At 48.6% G+C, this 18,631-nt stretch overlaps 1 protein-coding gene across 10 annotated transcripts in view; it reads left to right on the top strand.

Annotated features, from left to right (window-relative positions):
* Nucleotides 1-18,631, top strand: part of PIP5KL1 (phosphatidylinositol-4-phosphate 5-kinase like 1) — a 38,753-nt gene that overhangs the window by 12,046 nt on the left and 8,076 nt on the right. For 9 of the 10 annotated variants that reach the window (XM_077305651.1, XM_077305658.1, XM_077305657.1 and 6 more), the window contains 5 exons: nt 608-808; nt 3,753-3,803; nt 5,559-5,713; nt 14,258-14,382; nt 15,663-15,697. In XM_077305651.1, coding sequence (XP_077161766.1) covers nt 608-808; nt 3,753-3,803; nt 5,559-5,713; nt 14,258-14,382; nt 15,663-15,697 — 567 coding nt within the window. Of the gene's footprint in view, nt 1-607; nt 825-3,752; nt 3,804-5,558; nt 5,714-14,257; nt 14,383-15,662; nt 15,698-18,631 lie in introns of those variants that run through there. The other variant, XM_077305661.1, reaches the window with a different exon arrangement.

An 18,631-nucleotide genomic window follows, 5' to 3' on the forward strand; every position in this document is an offset into this window, starting at 1 on the left:
CAGCCGCCTGATTGCCCACCCCATCCTACCTGGCCTGCAAATCCGGGAGTGGGGCAGAGGCAGCCACCTGGCTGCCCGCCCCATCCGGCCTGGCCCGCTGCATGGCTCCTCCTCCTCCGCTGCCTCCGGCTCCCTCACCCCACGCCGCCTCGCCCCATGCCACCTCACCTCACGAGGGGCTGGGCGCCATCACGGGACATTTGCAGAAGGTAGCAGGACGCGGGGCAATTGGCCTGGCGGCAGGGCGGTCCTGTGAGAAGCGGGACAGATGGGCACCTTAGCTCTGAGAGAACAGGCCCAAAGGTCACCTAGCAGGCTTCACGCGGAGGAGAGTGGAATAGGGTTGTGTGCTTAGGCCACCAAAGCAGCCATTCCAGCCCGAAGCAGCCAGGGCCATGGCGCTGGCTGCTTCGGGCTGGAACAGCCACTTCGGCCACCAAAGCGCACAACCCTAGAATCAAACCCAGTTCTGAGGATTAAAGTCCACCCCTCTTAACCACTACACCAAGCAGACTCTCAAAAGGGAGGGGCTGAGAGAGAAAGGTTAGGTCAGAACCCTTCAGTAACATTTTCCCTATTCTGTGTCCCCTACCCCCGCTTCCCACAGGTGAACTATGCAGACCTGCGTAGGAGGGCGACTTGGTCTCGTTCGGGAAAGTTTCGGCACCTCTGGAGAATCCGTGAAGAATGGAAGCTTTTGGGTTTCTTTGAAATCAACGAGAGCCATGAGTTCTACGAGTTCACCTGCATGCTCAAAGAGGGCCTGAAGGTGGCAGTTCAGCCGGCAGAGGACAATCTACCAACGGCAGTGAGCATCGGTCAGGGTGCGAAGGCCTGGCCCTCTTGCCTTATTAGCTGCGAGACAGGACTCCCCCACGGCCTTCCGCAGCCGTGGCCGTGGGTTTCTTGCTACCAGGAGCTTATTTATTTAAGAAACACATAATAATATAAAATACGTAGCCAAGTAGGTACAGTGGTTATGCGGACAGATTGGGCAACTCCCTTAAATACTAATATCTTGTTTTCCAATCCATGCAGTACAAAGAGCTCCATCACATCTCCCTGGAAATCACAACATTCACATTCCTGGGACACAGTTATTCTTAGCCAGGTTCACTCCAGTCTGTGTGCGCGCGTTTGTGTGTGTTTGTAATTAACAAATGGGAGTGAAGAGCTGAATCTGCTGCGCTCCCCCCATTGGCTCTTCTAATTTCCCCTCTCAGAATTTATTCTCAGAGCCCCACCAGCAGGAAATGGTGGGGCTGTTGCAAGCAATATTCAGATCTTCAAGCAGGAGAGGACTGTATCCAATGCCACAGTGTCTGCCCTCCAACGCAGCCATTTCCCTCCAGGGAAACTGATATCTGTCATCTGGATATCAATTGTAATTCCATGGAACCCCCAGGCCCCCCACCTGGAGGCTGGCATCCATAGCTGAGCACTACTACATCTAGGTCCAGTGTAAGGACTCAGCACAGCCTGCAAAAGGATTCCTTTTTCAGCCATTCCCAACCCTGGAAAAATATGTTCTTAGGTCTTACTAGGATTGCCAACCTCCTGGTGATTCCTGGAGATCTCCCAAAGTTGCAAGTGATATCCAATTCGCACAGATCATTTCCCCTGAGAACTGTGTATTGCATTGTGGGCTTTATGACAGCTGAGATCAATGCTTCCTTTTTTTGCTCAGGCAAGGTACTGCACATGCAAAAATGACACTAACTTCTTATTTAACAAGCATTTTATTTTATGAGGTCTTGCACGCTGTAAACATGTGACTTTGGGGCCATGGCCAGGAGGCGTGGGCAGTTGGCATCACTTGAAATCTAAAAGCTATTTCAGGGGTTAATCCATGGTCAAAAAGTTGAAAAAGACTATGTGGCGGATGGAAAATAGTATGTGGGCTGCACCATAATCACAACCAGGAACTGGCATTTTGCTCCATTTAAACAACAGGTCTGCACAACTGCCAAAGCATTCTTTACTTCTCTTAGCCGTCTTCTATACTTAACTTGGCAAGTCAAATCTTGTGGGTCTCTCATTGGTGTTCATCAGTTGGAGCTGGTTTCATTCACATTTGCAAGCATTCATTGCCTAGTCTGAAATTTTGTGATTGCAGGATTTGTGCAGGAGACTCTTGGGGAAATTTCTGCAGATTTGAAACCTCTTAACATGGATTTATGATGTTGTCAGAATTAATTTTAATACAGTGACATTAGATGCTGCAGGGATCAAGTGTCCTCTTAGAAGAGAGATTTCATCCTGGCCTGGAGGGGCTTCCCAAATGGTTGGGAGTTATTTATTTATTTACTTACTTACTTACTTATTTATTTATAATATTTGTTTAAACATTTATTGAGTATGACCATATATGGTCATGTTGGCACCCCCCCCCCAAATGTCCTGGAGGTGGTGGGGAGGGGAGGGGCCCTGGGTGGGCGTGTCCACAGCTCTGCTTCCCAACCATCTTCTGCATCATCATGCCACTTCTGGGGTTTCTTGAAGCCTGAAGAATGTTTCAGGGGTTTCTCAACAATAAAAAAGTTGAGAGAAGCTACCGCAGGCCAGTAATTGAAATCACAAAATGCTGGATCTACAAAGATAGACTTAATATGATTCAACCCCAAAATCAGCCTTCCTCAGGGGTCTAATTCTGTACACGTATGGGATATTCTAGAGAATGCAGTCTGTGAGATTGAAAAAAAAAATTCAATTCTCTATGAATAGCAAGCTCCATAAAAATGGAACTGATAGAAGGTAATTTGGTTTCATCCATTCACCAGAAGCTACTGGCCACACACCAGAATTTTTTAGCAGCCATGGAAAAGGAGACTTAAATTTGATAAATGGACATCCTCGATATCAGGGGTAGTCAAACTGCTGCCCTCCAGATGTCCATGGACTACAATTCCCATGAGCCCCTGCCAGCAAACGCTGGCAGGGGCTCATGGGAATTGTAGTCCATGGACATGTGGAGGGCCGCAGTTTGACTACCTCTGCTCTATATTTGTGTGTGTGCGCGCGGCTTGGCCACCTTGGCAATCACCGAAGCCCAAGGTGGCGCTTAGGAGGCCAGCACCATGGCGCGGAGAGGAAGGCCGTTCCTCCTCTCCGCCCTGTGGCGCTGGCCTCCTATGCACTGCCTCGGGCTTTGGTGATCACTGAGGTGGTATCTTGTGGACACCTAACCTTTTGGTTCCTGATTACTGGTTGGTTAGGTTTGTTGTGTTTTGTGACGTTGTCCCCTTTTTGGCTTCTCCTTTTCTTCTAAACATCATCTCCTTTTACACTGGCACGGCCTGTAGGACACGGAGAATATTCTTTGTTCCTTTCAAAGATTGCTCTTTTTCCGCCGTAGCTTCTTCCTTTGGATTATTGATCCTTTTTCCTTTTGGTCTTGTTTTATGATTGGGATTTAATGTCTCAAGTTTTTATGGGGTTTTATTCGGGTTTTTAATGTCTCGGGTTTTTATGGGGTTTTATTCGGACTTATGTAACTCGCCACAAACCATCAGGGAGTTGTGGGTAATAAATAAATAATACATATACATATACATATACATATACATATACATATACATATACATATACATATACATATACATATACATATACATATACATATACATATACATATACATATACATATACATATACTAAACAACGGGATGCCAAAGGCAAAGATGGGAATCGTTTAATCAGTGTCCTGATTTTGGCTCCTCCCCCTTTCCTCTCCCCCTTTCTCTCTCCTCCAGGATCTCATCAGGGAGTCGGATCTTACCACAGTTCTTAAACAGGCCCATGAGGTAGGTGAAAGTTGTGCATGGACTGAAGGGGAATCATTTCTGTGCACCCCTCAGGCCCCTTCCAGACTAATAGCAGAACAAATGTTGCAGTTAATATATATAATGACTCTACCTTGCTTTAGGATGCTTAGGGCTGATCCTGCGTTGAGCAGGGGGTTGGACTAGATAGCCTGTATGGCCCCTTCCAACTCTGTGATTCTATGATTCTGCCCACTGCTTTCCTTGGGGCCATATTTAGATCATGTGCACCCGTAAAAAACTGCGATGGGAAGTCACATGTTCCTTATCCTTTCCCCCATTTTGTTACATTTTCTGCTCCTATGGGCCTCAAGGTGGATTTTTCAATGAACTTAATACAGGAATAGATGCAGATAGCCATGTTGGTCTGAAGCAGCAGGATAACATTTGAGTCCAGTGGCACCTGGAAGACCTTAAACCACACCACCAAATGGAAACCCCCCAAGAAGAATACCACTGCCAGGTCACACCTGGAAGAGACCATCATAGTGCACTGAGATGCGTTAACGTTTTAATGCTCAGATGAGACTCTGAATATTTTAATGTTTTGAGATTTTGTTTTGATGTTTATCGATGTTCTTTGATACTCTATTATTTTGAATTGCTCTTGTACCCTGAGGTGCTAGGGAGCGTGGTATATATATTAAAATAATAATTAAAGTTTTATTCGGATACAGTACCTGAAGAATAGATTCAAATGGGTAGCCGTGTTGGTCTGAAGTAGCACAATAAAATCAGAGTCCAGTGGCACCCTTAAGACCAACAAAGATTTATTCAAGGTGTGAGCTTTCGAGTGCAAGCACTCGAAAGCTCACGCCTTGAATAAATCTTTGTTGGTCTTAAAGGTGCCACTGGACTCTGGTTTTATACTACCTGAAGAAGTGTGCATGAACACAAAAGCATATCCCTTGAATAAAGCTTTGTTGGACTTGAAGGTTCCACTGGACTCAAACTTTGTTCTTTTAGCAGAGGAAGCCCTCTTCCTGCACAGGGCTTTAAGGCAACCAAGAAGGGTGAGACACAAAAACAAAACGGTTTTATTTATTTATGTTTATATTTATATACTGCCTCTCTCAAATGTCTCATGGCGGTTTACAAAGTCAATAAAACACAATAAAATCCCCTAAAATACCCCTAAATACAATCAGCATAGCAAAATAATAGCATGACAAGATGGCGAACTATAAAATACCAGCCACTCTCCCGTTCAGCATGGGTCAATAACTCTCTCTCTCTCCCTGGGAGTGAGGGAGTTGGTTGGCCTCAACTTAGAGATCCTCAGGTGGTAACAGTGGGTACCACTCTGGCCTCAACCTGGCGGACTGGTGGTGATGCTGATGATGACAGTAGTTAGGATGTGGAGCCTGGCAACTCAGGATGGTGGGGGTGGAGACATTGGGGGCAACTGTGAGCTTAACGGCATGGCTTCTGGGGGAAACCTGGAAGTGACAGTGGTGGTGCTAGGAATCCCCCGAAACTAGGGTTGCCAGGTGTTGCCTGGCTGCCAGCAGAGGACTTACCAGGGGCACCATCCCCAGCAAAGTAGCCATAGTGTTTCGTCCAACATGCTGATGTCACTTCTGGGCCCACAGGCAGTGATCAGTGCATCAGGATGGCCCCGCCCTCCAAAGAAGAGGCCCTGTGCCTGAGTCTTCTCACTCTGGGGGCTTCTGTGAGACCCCCATTCCCCCTTTCCTTCTAACTGGTTGTGTAACCCCCTGTTCTTTATTGCTGCAGGGCTTTGAGATGAGGACGTACGCAGGCCTCGCTTTCTCCAGGTTCAGGCAGTTCCTTGGCCTGGTGGGCAATGATTATCAGCAATCCCTGAGCTGCCAAAGTGCATACCTGCAGTTCATCAGCAACTCAAAGAGCACGGCCAACTTTTTCCTCACGTGAGTGAGTCCTCGCATGAGACACAGGAACGCAAATGGATTTGTTCTCTTCATCCACAGAGCTGAGAGGCATGGAGGGTTTTTTACCTCCCCAAATACTCATCTTTTCCTGGGCTCCCGCTGCTGCCAGCAATGTCCAAACTGGCTGGTAGGAGCTCAAGAGGAAACCACATTGAGGTATAATGCCATACAGACCCTTCTTTGAAAAGCCAGCTTGGTGTGGGGGTTAAAAAGCGGCAGCCTCACATTTGGAGAGCCCGGTTTGATTCCCCACAAGTCCTCCACAGCTAGCTGGATGATCTTGGGCTAGTCACCATCCTGAGAGCAGTTGTAATTCCAGGAGATCTCCAGGCCCCACCTGGAGATTGGCAGCACCAGTAATATAGGCCACTAAGCTCCCTCTGCCACTGATGGCCGGGAGGGAACTGAGGCTGGGGTAACCCTGGGCCATCACAAACCATCAGTGCGAGGGGCTTGGCCCATGAACCAGTTCCAAGGAGTGGTTGAGGGACTGGTTTGGATTCCCCATCCCCACTATTTTGTCTCGTTTTCACTTTATTCATTTGTTTAATTATATTTTTAGGCTGCCCCACTCTAATCAGTCTTGGGGTGGCTAACAACCATTAAAAGTCAATATATATCTAATATAAACCAATTCCATTTAAGACTCAGCACGGGTCATGTCAGACCAACCTTATCTCTTTTTTCGAGAAAGTGACTAACTTGCTGGATCAGGGGAATGCTGTGGACATAGTCTATCTGGATTTCAGCAAAGCTTTTGATAAGGTTCCATGTGATATTCTTGATGACAAGTTGCTAAAATGCGTTATAGATTTTAATTCTGTCAGGTGGATCAATAACTGGTTGACTGATCATACCCAGAGGGTACTTGTTAATGGTTGAGCAACTTCTTGGAGAAGAGGGACAAGTGGAGTTCCACAGGGATCTGTACTCGGGCCTGTGTTGTTCAACATATTTATAAATGATTTGGACGAGGGATTAGAAGGGGGTACATTAAATTTGCAGATGATACTAAACTGGGAGGGGTAGCAAACCCAACAGAAGAGAGAATCAGAATACAGGAAGATCTTGATAGACTTGAGAGGTGGGCTAAACTGAATAAAATTAAATTCAATAGGGACAAATGTAAAGTTCTGCATTTAAGTAGGAAAAACCATTTACACCAATATAGGATGGGGGAGATTTGTTTTGGCAGTAGCATGTGCAAAAAGGATCTAGTCTTAGTAAACCATACATTGAACAGGAGTCAGCAGTGTGACTTGGTGGCTAAAAAGGCAAATGGGATTTTGGGCTGTTTCAAATGGAGTATTGTGTCCAGATCATGGGAGGTGATGGTACTGCTTTACTCTGCTCTGGTTCGGCCTCACTTGGAGTACTGTGTTCAGATATGGGCACCACAGTTGAAGAGGAATGTAGACAAACTGGCGTGTGTCCAGAGGAGGGTAACAAAGATGGTGAGGGGTTTGGAAACCAAGACGTATGAGGAAATATTGGGGGAGCTTGGTCTGTTTAGCCTGGAGAGGAGACAACTGAGAGGGGATCTGATAACCAGAGTTGTTCTCTCTTGCCCTGGAGATTGGTAAGCAATGGGACCAGAAGCAATGGGATGAAATTAATGCAAAAGAAATTCCGTCTAAACATCTGGAAGAAGTTCCTGACAGTTAAAGCGGTTCCTCAGTGGAACAGGCTTCCTCGGGAGGTGGTGGGTTCTCCTCTTTGGAAATTTTTAAACCGAGGCCGGATAGCCATCTGATGGAGAGGGCTGATTCTATGAAGGCTTAAGGGGGTGGCAGGTTACCGGGGATGAGTGATAGGGTTGTGAGTGTCCTGCATAGTACAGGTGGTTGGACTACATGAACCAGGAGGTCCCTTCTAACTCTATGATTCTATGATTTTATGAAAACAGTCAAAGGAAAAACATGCTTCGTCACTAAAACCTGGGGAACAGATGGAATCCGAAAAATATACAACCTAGGCTTGCATGGGGGGGAGGGGAGGGAGAAGGGCCCCCCAATTCAGATATCAATAAGTGTTAGCCTTGTCCTCAACCCAATGCCCGGTGGAAGAGGAAACGAACAGTTGGTTTTTATGCCCCACTTTTTTTTCTACCAGGAGTCTCAAAGCGGATTCCAATTGTCTTCCCTTCCTCTCCTCACAACAGACACCCTGTGAGGTGAGAGAGGCTGAGAGAGCTCTGTTAGGACTGCTCTGTGAAAACAGCACTATCAGGGCTGCGACTGGTCCACGGTCACCCCGATGGCCGCATGTGGAGGAGCAGGGAATCAAACTCAGCTCAGCAGATCAGAAGCTGCCACTCTTAACTGCTATGCCAAACTGGACTCCGGGGAATGGTAGAGGACAGGAAGGCCTGGAGGATCATTGTCCATGGGGTCGCGATGGGTCGGACACGACTTCGCACATAACAACAATAACAAACTGGCGTGCTGTTTTGCAGGCCCTTTGGAACTTTGACAGATCCAAGAGGGCCCAGATCTCCACTGGCAACTCATTCCACCAGGCTGAAGCCAGGGCTGAGGTCCCAGGCTCTGCTCAAGGCCAGGCGCATTTCTTTGGGGCTGGGTATCACCAACAGGTTGGAACTAGGCTTATGCACTTCGCCGCACTTTGGCGCTCTTCGGCTGCTTTGGTGGCCATTCAAGCCAAGCGGCCGAAGTCTGCAAGTCTAGCTGGAACCAGCTGATCAAAGTGCTCTTCAGGGGGTATACTCGGAGAGGCGGTCCCTAAGACTATTTCCGCACCTGAGGCTTTGCACTGGGATGCAGGCTGGAGTTTGAGCTGGGGCAGTTTACTCTACCTCTTCCTGCTCCCACACAGGGGAGCATTTGGCCCGGTGTACTTTGTCCGCCCCGGATTTGTGCTCCTGCACAAGAGCCAAGGCAGCGAAACTACCAGTGCGGAAACAGCAGGTCCCAGACTGCATCAGTCTTTAAAGGCTTAAACCTATACCTTTGATTCTTCCTTGGGCAAACTAAACCTCTGAGTCATTCTTTCTACACAACTTTCTCCTTCCTTGTGCCCATATTATCCCCATTTAACATTTCCCCATCAGTTCGGTATAAAAGATAAATAGCGTAAAAATAGAGAAAGGTTTGGAATGGCCACAACAAATAAAAGGTAATAAAGGCTTTGAGAATGAAAATAAACACATTTCTGTACATTCCTAGTTGTTTCCTGGATTGATGGGGTGGTTATAAGCAGATTTATAGCCTGCACCACTTAGGGGGGGGCTCACGAAGCAGATTCCAACATGAAACAAACTACCCCAATAAAAGACCAGTAGTTAAAACACTACATCAAAACAACAGCCATGATATGAAATCAAAGCTTGCCATTCAATTGAAGCCAGCCATAAAATTCAGTATAACCATCACTAACACAGCAGTCTTTAAAATCACAGATGCAGCATAAGAAAATGGTCATATTTAATTTATCTACAAATATGCGACTAGGTGACAGAGATACTCCTCCAGGACAGGAATTCCTCTGTCTACCTCAGGTCCTTGGGATAGAGATCCAGATCTTTTATCTTCTGCCAAATTTCTCTGTCTTGTAAAACTGCTTTTTCTCTAGTCACAGCCTTGACTCTCCATGATACAGGAGCGTTTGCCTAATTATACTCAAACTAGTAAAAAAGCCCATTGTATGAAGAAGACAATGGGCGCTAGCAGGTGGGGACCAGAGCGAGCGGCAGGCGAGGGACAGAGCGAGGGACAGGCTACCTGAAAGAGGAGGCGAGCGGCGGCTCCTCGGCGTCTCGTAGTTTTTGCCGAGGAGCACCAGGTGTGGTGCGCTGGGCTGTGGCGGCTCCTCTGCATTTTTTTGTTCTTCTGCGGCTTTCCCGGCGGCTCCATTGTGTTCTGGGGCCATGAGGGCAGGGAGCACCCAGCAGCTGCGCTGTGGGCGGCTGCCGGGGCTCCCAGGGCGCCGGCGTGAAGCGGCGAAAGGCTCCTCCAGGAGTTTTTTTTTTCTGCTGCCTCTCGGCTTGGAGCTGCGAAAGGCTCCTACAGGGTTAATACTTTTCTGCTGGCTCTCGTGGGCGTGCCGGCTTGGAGCTGCGAAAGGCTCCTACAGGGTTAATGTTTTTCTGCTGGCTCTCGTGGGCGTGCCGGCTTGGAGCTGCGAAAGGCTCCTACAGGGGTTTTTTTCCTGCTGCCTCTCGGCTTGGAGCTGCGAAAGGCTCCTACAGGGTTAATACTTTTCTGCTGGCTCTCGTGGGCGTGCCGGCTTGGAGCTGCGAAAGGCTCCTACAGGGTTAATGTTTTTCTGCTGGCTCTCGTGGGCGTGCCGGCTTGGAGCTGCGAAAGGCTCCTACAGGGGTTTTTTTCCTGCTGCCTCTCGGCTTGGAGCTGCGAAAGGCTCCTACAGGGTTAATGCTTTTCTGCTGGCTCTCGTGGGTGTGCCGGCTTGGAGCTGCGAAAGGCTCCTACAGGGGTTTTTTTCCTGCTGCCTCTCGGCTTGGAGCTGCGAAAGGCTCCTACAGGGTTAATGCTTTTCTGCTGGCTCTCGTGGGCGTGCCGGCTTGGAGCTGCGAAAGACTCCTACAGGGGTTTTTTTCCTGCTGGCTCTCGGCTTGGAGCTGCGAAAGGCTCCTACAGGGTTAATGCTTTTCTGCTGGCTCTCGTGGGCGTGCCGGCTTGGAGCTGCGAAAGGCTCCTACAGGGTTTTTCTTTCTGCTGGCTCTCGGCTTGGAGCTGCGAAAGGCTCCTACAGGGTTTTTTTTTCTGCTGGCTCTCGGCTTGGAGCTGCGAAAGGCTCCTACAGGGTTTTTTTTTCTGCTGGCTCTCGGCTTGGAGCTGGGAAAGGCTCCTACAGGGTTAATGCTTTTCTGCTGGCTCTCGTGGGCGTGCCGTCTTGGAGCTGCGAAAGGCTCCTACAGGGTTTTTTTTTCTGCTGGCTCTCGGCTTGGAGCTGCGAAAGGCTCCTACAGGGTTTTTCTTTCTGCTGGCTCTCGGCTTGGAGCTGCGAAAGGCTCCTACAGGGTTTTTCTTTCTGCTGGCTCTCGGCTTGGAGCTGCGAAAGGCTCCTACAGGGTTTTTTTTCTGCTGCCTCTCGGCTTGGAGCTGCGAAAGGCTCCTACAGGGTTTTTTTTCTGCTGGCTCTCGGCTTGGAGCTGCGAAAGGCTCCTACAGGGTTTTTTTTCTGCTGGCTCTCGGCTTGGAGCTGCGAAAGGCTCCTACAGGGTTTTTCTTTCTGCTGGCTCTCGGCTTGGAGCTGCGAAAGGCTCCTACAGGGTTTTTCTTTCTGCTGGCTCTCGGCTTGGAGCTGCGAAAGGCTTCTACAGGGTTTTTTTTCTGCTGCCTCTCGGCTTGGAGCTGCGAAAGGCTCCTACAGGGTTTTTTTTTCTGCTGGCTCTCGGCTTGGAGCTGCGAAAGGCTCCTACAGGGTTTTTTTTCTGCTGCCTCTCGGCTTGGAGCTGCGAAAGGCTCCTACAGGGTTTTTTTTTCTGCTGCCTCTCGGCTTGGAGCTGCGAAAGGCTCCTACAGGGTTTTTTTTCTGCTGGCTCTCGGCTTGGAGCTGCGAAAGGCTCCTACAGGGTTTTTTTTCTGCTGGCTCTCGGCTTGGAGCTGCGAAAGGCTCCTACAGGGTTAATGCTTTTCTGCTGGCTCTCGTGGGCGTGCCGGCTTGGAGCTGCGAAAGGCTCCTACAGGGTTAATGTTTTTCTGCTGGCTCTCGGCTTGGAGCTGCGAAAGGCTCCTACAGGGTTAATGCTTTACTGCTGGCTCTCGTGGGCGTGCCGGCTTGGAGCTGGGAAAGGCTCCTACAGGGTTTTTCTTTCTGCTGGCTCTCGGCTTGGAGCTGCGAAAGGCTCCTACAGGGTTTTTTTTTCTGCTGGCTCTCGGCTTGGAGCTGCGAAAGGCTCCTACAGGGTTTTTCTTTCTGCTGGCTCTCGGCTTGGAGCTGCGAAAGGCTCCTACAGGGTTTTTTTTTCTGCTGGCTCTCGGCTTGGAGCTGCGAAAGGCTCCTACAGGGTTTTTTTTCTGCTGGCTCTCGGCTTGGAGCTGCGAAAGGCTCCTACAGGGTTAATACTTTTCTGCTGGCTCTCGTGGGCGTGCCGGCTTGGAGCTGCGAAAGGCTCCTACAGGGTTTTTTTTCTGCTGCCTCTCGGCTTGGAGCTGCGAAAGGCTCCTACAGGGTTTTTTTTCTGCTGGCTCTCGGCTTGGAGCTGCGAAAGGCTCCTACAGGGTTTTTTTTCTGCTGGCTCTCGGCTTGGAGCTGCGAAAGGCTCCTACAGGGTTTTTCTTTCTGCTGGCTCTCGGCTTGGAGCTGCGAAAGGCTCCTACAGGGTTTTTCTTTCTGCTGGCTCTCGGCTTGGAGCTGCAAAAGGCTTCTACAGGGTTTTTTTTCTGCTGCCTCTCGGCTTGGAGCTGCGAAAGGCTCCTACAGGGTTTTTTTTTCTGCTGGCTCTCGGCTTGGAGCTGCGAAAGGCTCCTACAGGGTTTTTTTTCTGCTGCCTCTCGGCTTGGAGCTGCGAAAGGCTCCTACAGGGTTTTTTTTTCTGCTGCCTCTCGGCTTGGAGCTGCGAAAGGCTCCTACAGGGTTTTTTTTCTGCTGGCTCTCGGCTTGGAGCTGCGAAAGGCTCCTACAGGGTTTTTTTTCTGCTGGCTCTCGGCTTGGAGCTGCGAAAGGCTCCTACAGGGTTAATGCTTTTCTGCTGGCTCTCGTGGGCGTGCCGGCTTGGAGCTGCGAAAGGCTCCTACAGGGTTAATGTTTTTCTGCTGGCTCTCGGCTTGGAGCTGCGAAAGGCTCCTACAGGGTTAATGCTTTACTGCTGGCTCTCGTGGGCGTGCCGGCTTGGAGCTGGGAAAGGCTCCTACAGGGTTTTTCTTTCTGCTGGCTCTCGGCTTGGAGCTGCGAAAGGCTCCTACAGGGTTTTTTTTTCTGCTGGCTCTCGGCTTGGAGCTGCGAAAGGCTCCTACAGGGTTTTTCTTTCTGCTGGCTCTCGGCTTGGAGCTGCGAAAGGCTCCTACAGGGTTTTTTTTTCTGCTGGCTCTCGGCTTGGAGCTGCGAAAGGCTCCTACAGGGTTTTTTTTCTGCTGGCTCTCGGCTTGGAGCTGCGAAAGGCTCCTACAGGGGTTTTTTTTTCTGCTGGCTCTCGGCTTGGAGCCGCGAAAGGCTCCTACAGGGGTGTTTTTTTTTTCTCTGCAGCTTCTCGGCGGCTGGAGTCTTGTCAGGCCGGGAGCAACTGCGAGCCGCGCTGCGCGCGGCTCGCAGTTGCTGGGGCTGGGAATCGGAGGAATCGCTTTGCGCCTGCCGATTGGTCCCTCCGGTTGTCTGTCATGAGGAAGGGTCCAATCTGGACCCTTCCTCATCCCGGACACATACCGCCCCAGAACCCCTTACTGTTTTATTTAGTCCGTGGCGCCTGCGGCGCCACGGGCGGTGTACAGATATTAAGAAGGACGGACTCACTGCCACTGACGAAAGATTGAAAACAGAAAACAAATCTAGAGACCGTTCTGGCAGAGTCGAAGCCTGAATAAATAACATAGGAGACTCTTTATCTTTTCAAGCTTTATTAAGCCACTGGATAGATTCCGTTTAGGTCTGAGATCTGGCAAGATTTGGCTAGTCTGGGCCATCCAGGCCAGAGTCTGTTGGTCAGAGGAACTAAATCCAGGCCCCACCATCCTTTGTTTTCCTTAGTGCATTGGTTAAGAGTATCAGCTTCTAATCTGGCGATCTGGGTTTGCTTCCCCACTCCTCCACATGCAGCCAGCTGGGTGACCTTAGGCTAGTCACAGTCCTGATAGGGCTGTTCTCACAGAGCAGTCCTGTCAGAGCTCTTTCAGCCCCACCTATTTCACAGGGTGCCTGTTGTGCGGAGAGGAAGGGAAAATGACTTTGAGAGTCCTTCTGGTAGAGAAAAGCAGCATATAAAACCAACTCTTCTTCTTGCTATACACTGAAAACACCCCCCTATAATTTATTTATTTATTAGATTTATAGTCCACCTTCCTCCTGGGACTCAAGTTAGATCACATAACAATATACCCACATAAAAACCCCAATCCCTTAAAACTAGACTTAAAAACATCACAAACATCAAGATGGCTAAAAACCCTCCTCCCTCCCCACAGTCATCCAGAAGGGGTTCGCTTGGTAGTATAGCATTGACTGAGGGGGGCCCATTGATCTTAAAAACTCTGCCTCAACTGAAGACCTGGCAGAAGAACTCTGCTTTACAGGCCCTGCAGAACTTTGACAGCTTCGTCAGGGCCTCAGCTCTCCTGGGAGCTCATTCCACCAAGTCGGGGCCAGGACCGAAAAGGCCCTGGCCGTGGTAGAGGCCAGGAGTATCTCTCTGGGGCCAGGGACCGCTAACAGATTAGTGCCCACAGAGCCTTATGGGGGACAGACAGAGCCCTATGGTGGGCAGACAAGTGATCCCTCGGGCAGGGCCCAAGGTGCAGATGGGGTCCAAGCTGGCGTGCAAACTGGGCCGATCGAGGAATCTCACCCGGGTCCCCCCTGGGGTAACCTAACTGTCTTCCTTCCACGCAGCAATGACAAACGCTTCTTCGTGAAGACCCAGAGCAAGCGAGAAACCCATTTCCTCCTCTCCAACCTTTCTAAATACCTGGAACACCTGGAGCGATATCCCCACTCTCTTCTCGTCAAATTCCTCGGTAAGGAGCAACCTGCGTGGGGATAACACTCTTTCGTACAATCAGTCATGATTTTATGGCTCTTGCTGGCACAAGCTGGGGAGGGGCAGAGGCGTGTGCTGGGTTATTAGCCACGATGGGTAAAACAAAAGTTCCTGGGTCGACCCTGGGGGAGGCGGGGTTTTGGAAGGGGAGGGACTTCAGAAGGGCACGATGCAATGGAGTCCATCTTCCAAAGCAGCCATTTTCTCCAGGGGAACTGATCTCTGCTGCCTGGAGACCAGCTGGGATTTTGGGAGATCTCCAGCCACCCCCTGGAGATGGCAACAAACAAACAAAAAACGCAGCGTCCACAGGAAGTGGAAAGCACCAGGAAAATAGAAGAAGAGGAAGAAGAAGAGTTGGTTCTTATATGCCGCTTTTCCCTACCCGAAGGAGGCTCAAAGTGGCTTCCAATCGCTTTCCCTTTCCTCTCCCCGCAACAGACACCCTGTGGGGTAGGTGAGGCTGAGAGAGCCCTGATATCACTGCCCGGTCAGAACAGTTTTATCAGTGCCGTGGCGAGCCCAAGGTCACCCAGCTGGTTGCATGTGGGGGAGCGCAGAATCGAACCTGGCATGCCAGATTAGAAGTCCGCACTCCTAACCACTACACCACACTGGCTCTCCAAAGGGGGCTGAGTTACAGTGGCTCTAAAACTACAGTAAATAATGCTTCCTTGAGGAACTTGATAGCATCATATTCCTCCCGTTGCAATTTACAATTTTAAAATAGTCATTTTAAATGTAAACGGCTATTTTAAATTATGTAAATTACTATTTTAAAATTGTAAATTGTATTTTTTTTAGACTTTGTATTATTCCAGTATTTTACATCATTCATTTTGGTCCACTGTAGAAGCCACCCTGCAAAACGGGGGACTCCCGGATCCTCGTTTGGACTTCAGTTGGAATTAGCCTGTGGGCCATTTGCCTGAACTATTTTTGGTATTACATTTTCTATACTATTGTGCACATGTACGATTATCACAGATTATTGCCTTTATGATGTTTTCTGAATGAGTATTTTGCACTTCTGGAGGTAAATAACTGCAGTTTTCGAGCCACTGTTACACCACCTGGCGGTCAGCGGCCCAACTGGCTGATTGCTGTGGGATGCAAGATGGTAGACTGGATAGGCCTGACCCAGCAGGGCCCTTTATTAATTAAAAATTAATTAAAACTCAGCAACAACTCATCCTGAGGGATCAGGCTGCAAAGATTCCCTGTCTCATCAGCATGCATTCTTCTTCTTTCCAACAGGGGTCCACAGTATCATTGTTCCCCGGCAGAAGAAGGTAGGATCCCTCAAAATGGTTGCTATCTGGGGAAACCAAGCATAGGTTAAGACTCCGGCAACCTTTATTGGCCTACCCAAACACAATCCAAGGAAACAAAATGGGTTAGACAAGACTACGTTCCCGCTCTTGCAAACATAAGTTATTTATTTGGAACATGCTTCCAAGAGCATCAGCTACCCTGGCAGGTTTAATGGGATCCTTTTCTGAAAGCCATTAATTTGATGACAAGCGATTTAGAATTGACGTTGGAATTTAAATCCCTCAAATGAGACTGGATTAAAGCTCGTTGGGGAGAGAAGACTGGACACTCCAAACAATATGTGGTAGTGCAGGGGTAGTCAAATTGCGGCCCTCCAGATGTCCATGGACTACAATTCCCATGAGCCCCTGCCAACATTCGCTGGCAGGGGCTCCTGGGAATTGTAGTCCATGGACATCTGGAGGGCCGCAGTTTGACTACCCCTGTGGTAGTGTGTCTGAGACTTTACAACCATGTAGACAGAGTCTTTTGAAGGTGGGAATCTGATGGAATCTTCTCCAGGACATGCTTCAGGGAACGGAGTTGACTCTGGCAAGAAGGAAGGTCTTCCTAGCCAAATGAGAGTCCAACTGATAGAGATAAGCTGGTAGGAGTTTATAGTTGGATGGAATGCCCCAAAATTGGGGGGGGGGGTATTATATGGGACGGAAGACAAAGATTGCATTTTGATATCCTCAAGTCTATGCAAAATTACCTTGAAAAGGTCTTTTTCACTTGGACCCATAAGCCACACAATATTGAGCCCAATATTTTTCAGTTCAAGTAAAATTCTATTGTACCAACTGGAAATGAACGGGTCACACAATAGGTCACAGAACAGGCTCCCAGAGTAGGCTGAGAAATGAATTCTCAGCCAGTATTTGAAAGTCAATAGCCAAACTTTCAAAGCCAGGTGTTGCTGACCTAATTCAATAAGGATGGTCCAATTTGTAACACTTTTGGGTAGCTCGAGTAAGGATTTTAAAAACATGGAATGTAGAGACTCCAATTCATTATTAAGGTCAAGGATCCAGATCGGAATGCCATACAAAATTTGCGGGATGAATTTCATAGAATAAATTCTTAACGCAGCTGGAATATTTTTATTCCCCTTTTGATGGTAGAATTTGGTAAGGAGAGCTAGGGATGTTTTCATGGTCTTGGCTATCTGCTTCCTGTGATGTGTTAAAGAAGAAGTTGAGACCAAGGTATTTGAAATGGGACACTTGTTCAATACCGTGCCCATCAATCTTCCATTAATATTTATAACAGGTTTTAGCAAAAACTAAGATCTTCGTTTTCTCGAAGTTTATTTCCAATTGATGGTTGTGGCAATGGGCCATAAAGGATAGGATGACAATGTCACCAGCAAATAAAAGTAAAGGGGTTGGTCTTTTCCCCCAAAGGGGGGGATGGCCACTTATGGACTGCAGAAAACTGGGGAGAAATTCCTGGATTTTTTGGGGGGTATCTTGGGAGGGTAGAGCATGGGGTGGGAGCTCAGTGGGCATGGAGTTTGCCTTTCCGAGATCCCAAAGTTGATCCCGTAGTCTGGAGCTCAGCTATAATTCTGGTGGACATTTTTCTCGTCAAGGCAAAGAGCAGCTTGGGGAAGGAAATCTGAGTATCCCACTTTGATCCCACCTACAATGGTGACCTCATTCATTTGGTTTTTCAAAAAAAAAATTCTGACAGGATTTCAGGACCTTGAGTTCTAAGCTGCTACTCCTCTTCAAAGGAGGCCTCACAACTGAAGTGGCATTCCATTTTGTGTGAGAGTAAAAAGAGTGGGGCCCTCTTTTGGCCCCTTTTACTGTTCCAGCATCAAGGGTTCATACCACATATGAATCAGACCCTGAATCCCTCAAGGTCAGTATTGTCTACTCAGACTGGCAGCAGCTTTCCGGGCTTTCAGGCAAAGGTCCTTCATGTCCTGAACCCTTTTATGGGGAGATGCTGGGGATTGAACCTGGGACCTTCTGCATGCAAGTCTGAGCTCTGCCACTGAGCCGTGACTCCTCCCCTGAATAGATCTCCAACATGTAGCTGCCTTCTGCTGAATCATCAAGGTCAAGTATTGTTTGCTCAGACTGGTAGCGGCTCTCCAGGAGTTCACAGAGAGGTATTTCACATCACCTACTGGGGATACCAAGGACTGAACCTGGGAACTTCTGTGTTCAAGGTAGATGCTCTACAGCTGAGCCACAGCCTCTCTTCTAAGTATCCTGGGAATACTTTAAAAAATTAAGAAGAGTTGGTTCTTATATGCAGCTTTTCTCTACCCGAAGGAAGCTCAAAGCAGCTTACAGTTGCCTTCCCTTTCCTCTCCCCACAACAGACATCACTGCTCGGTCAGAACAGCTTTATCAGTGCTGTGGCGAGCCCAAGGCCATCCAGCTGGCTGCATGTGGGGGAGTGCAGAATTGAACCTGGCTTGCCAGATTAGAAGTCCACACACCTAACCACTACACCAAGCTGGCTCTCATTGAGGCTGATCGTATAAGCCTAAAAGAAAGCCAGACACAATTGTACATGCTGTGAACTAGGACTTCAGCGTCCCAAATACTTTGTACATGTGCATGCTTTACCTGTGATTAGCAGATTTAATTTTGCCAACTGTGTATTTTAAAAATGTTAATTCACCTTTCCTTGGCATGAAATTCTATGTTATTTGGTTGACTCTGATCTGGAGAGTCAGGTTTGATTCCCCACTGCTCCACATGCCGCCAGCTGGGTCACCTCAGGCTAGTCACAGTTCTCTTACAACTGTTCTTGCAGAGCTGTTTTCTCAGAGCTCTCTCAGTGCTGTTGTGGGGAGAAGAAGGAAAAGGTGTCTGTAAACCACTTCGGGACTCCTTTGGGTAGTGAAAAATGAGGTATGAAAAACCAGCTCTTCTTTCAAAGGGGAAGCT

This window comes from Paroedura picta, chromosome 12, assembly GCF_049243985.1.
Source record: "Paroedura picta isolate Pp20150507F chromosome 12, Ppicta_v3.0, whole genome shotgun sequence".
NCBI lineage: Eukaryota > Metazoa > Chordata > Lepidosauria > Squamata > Gekkonidae > Paroedura > Paroedura picta.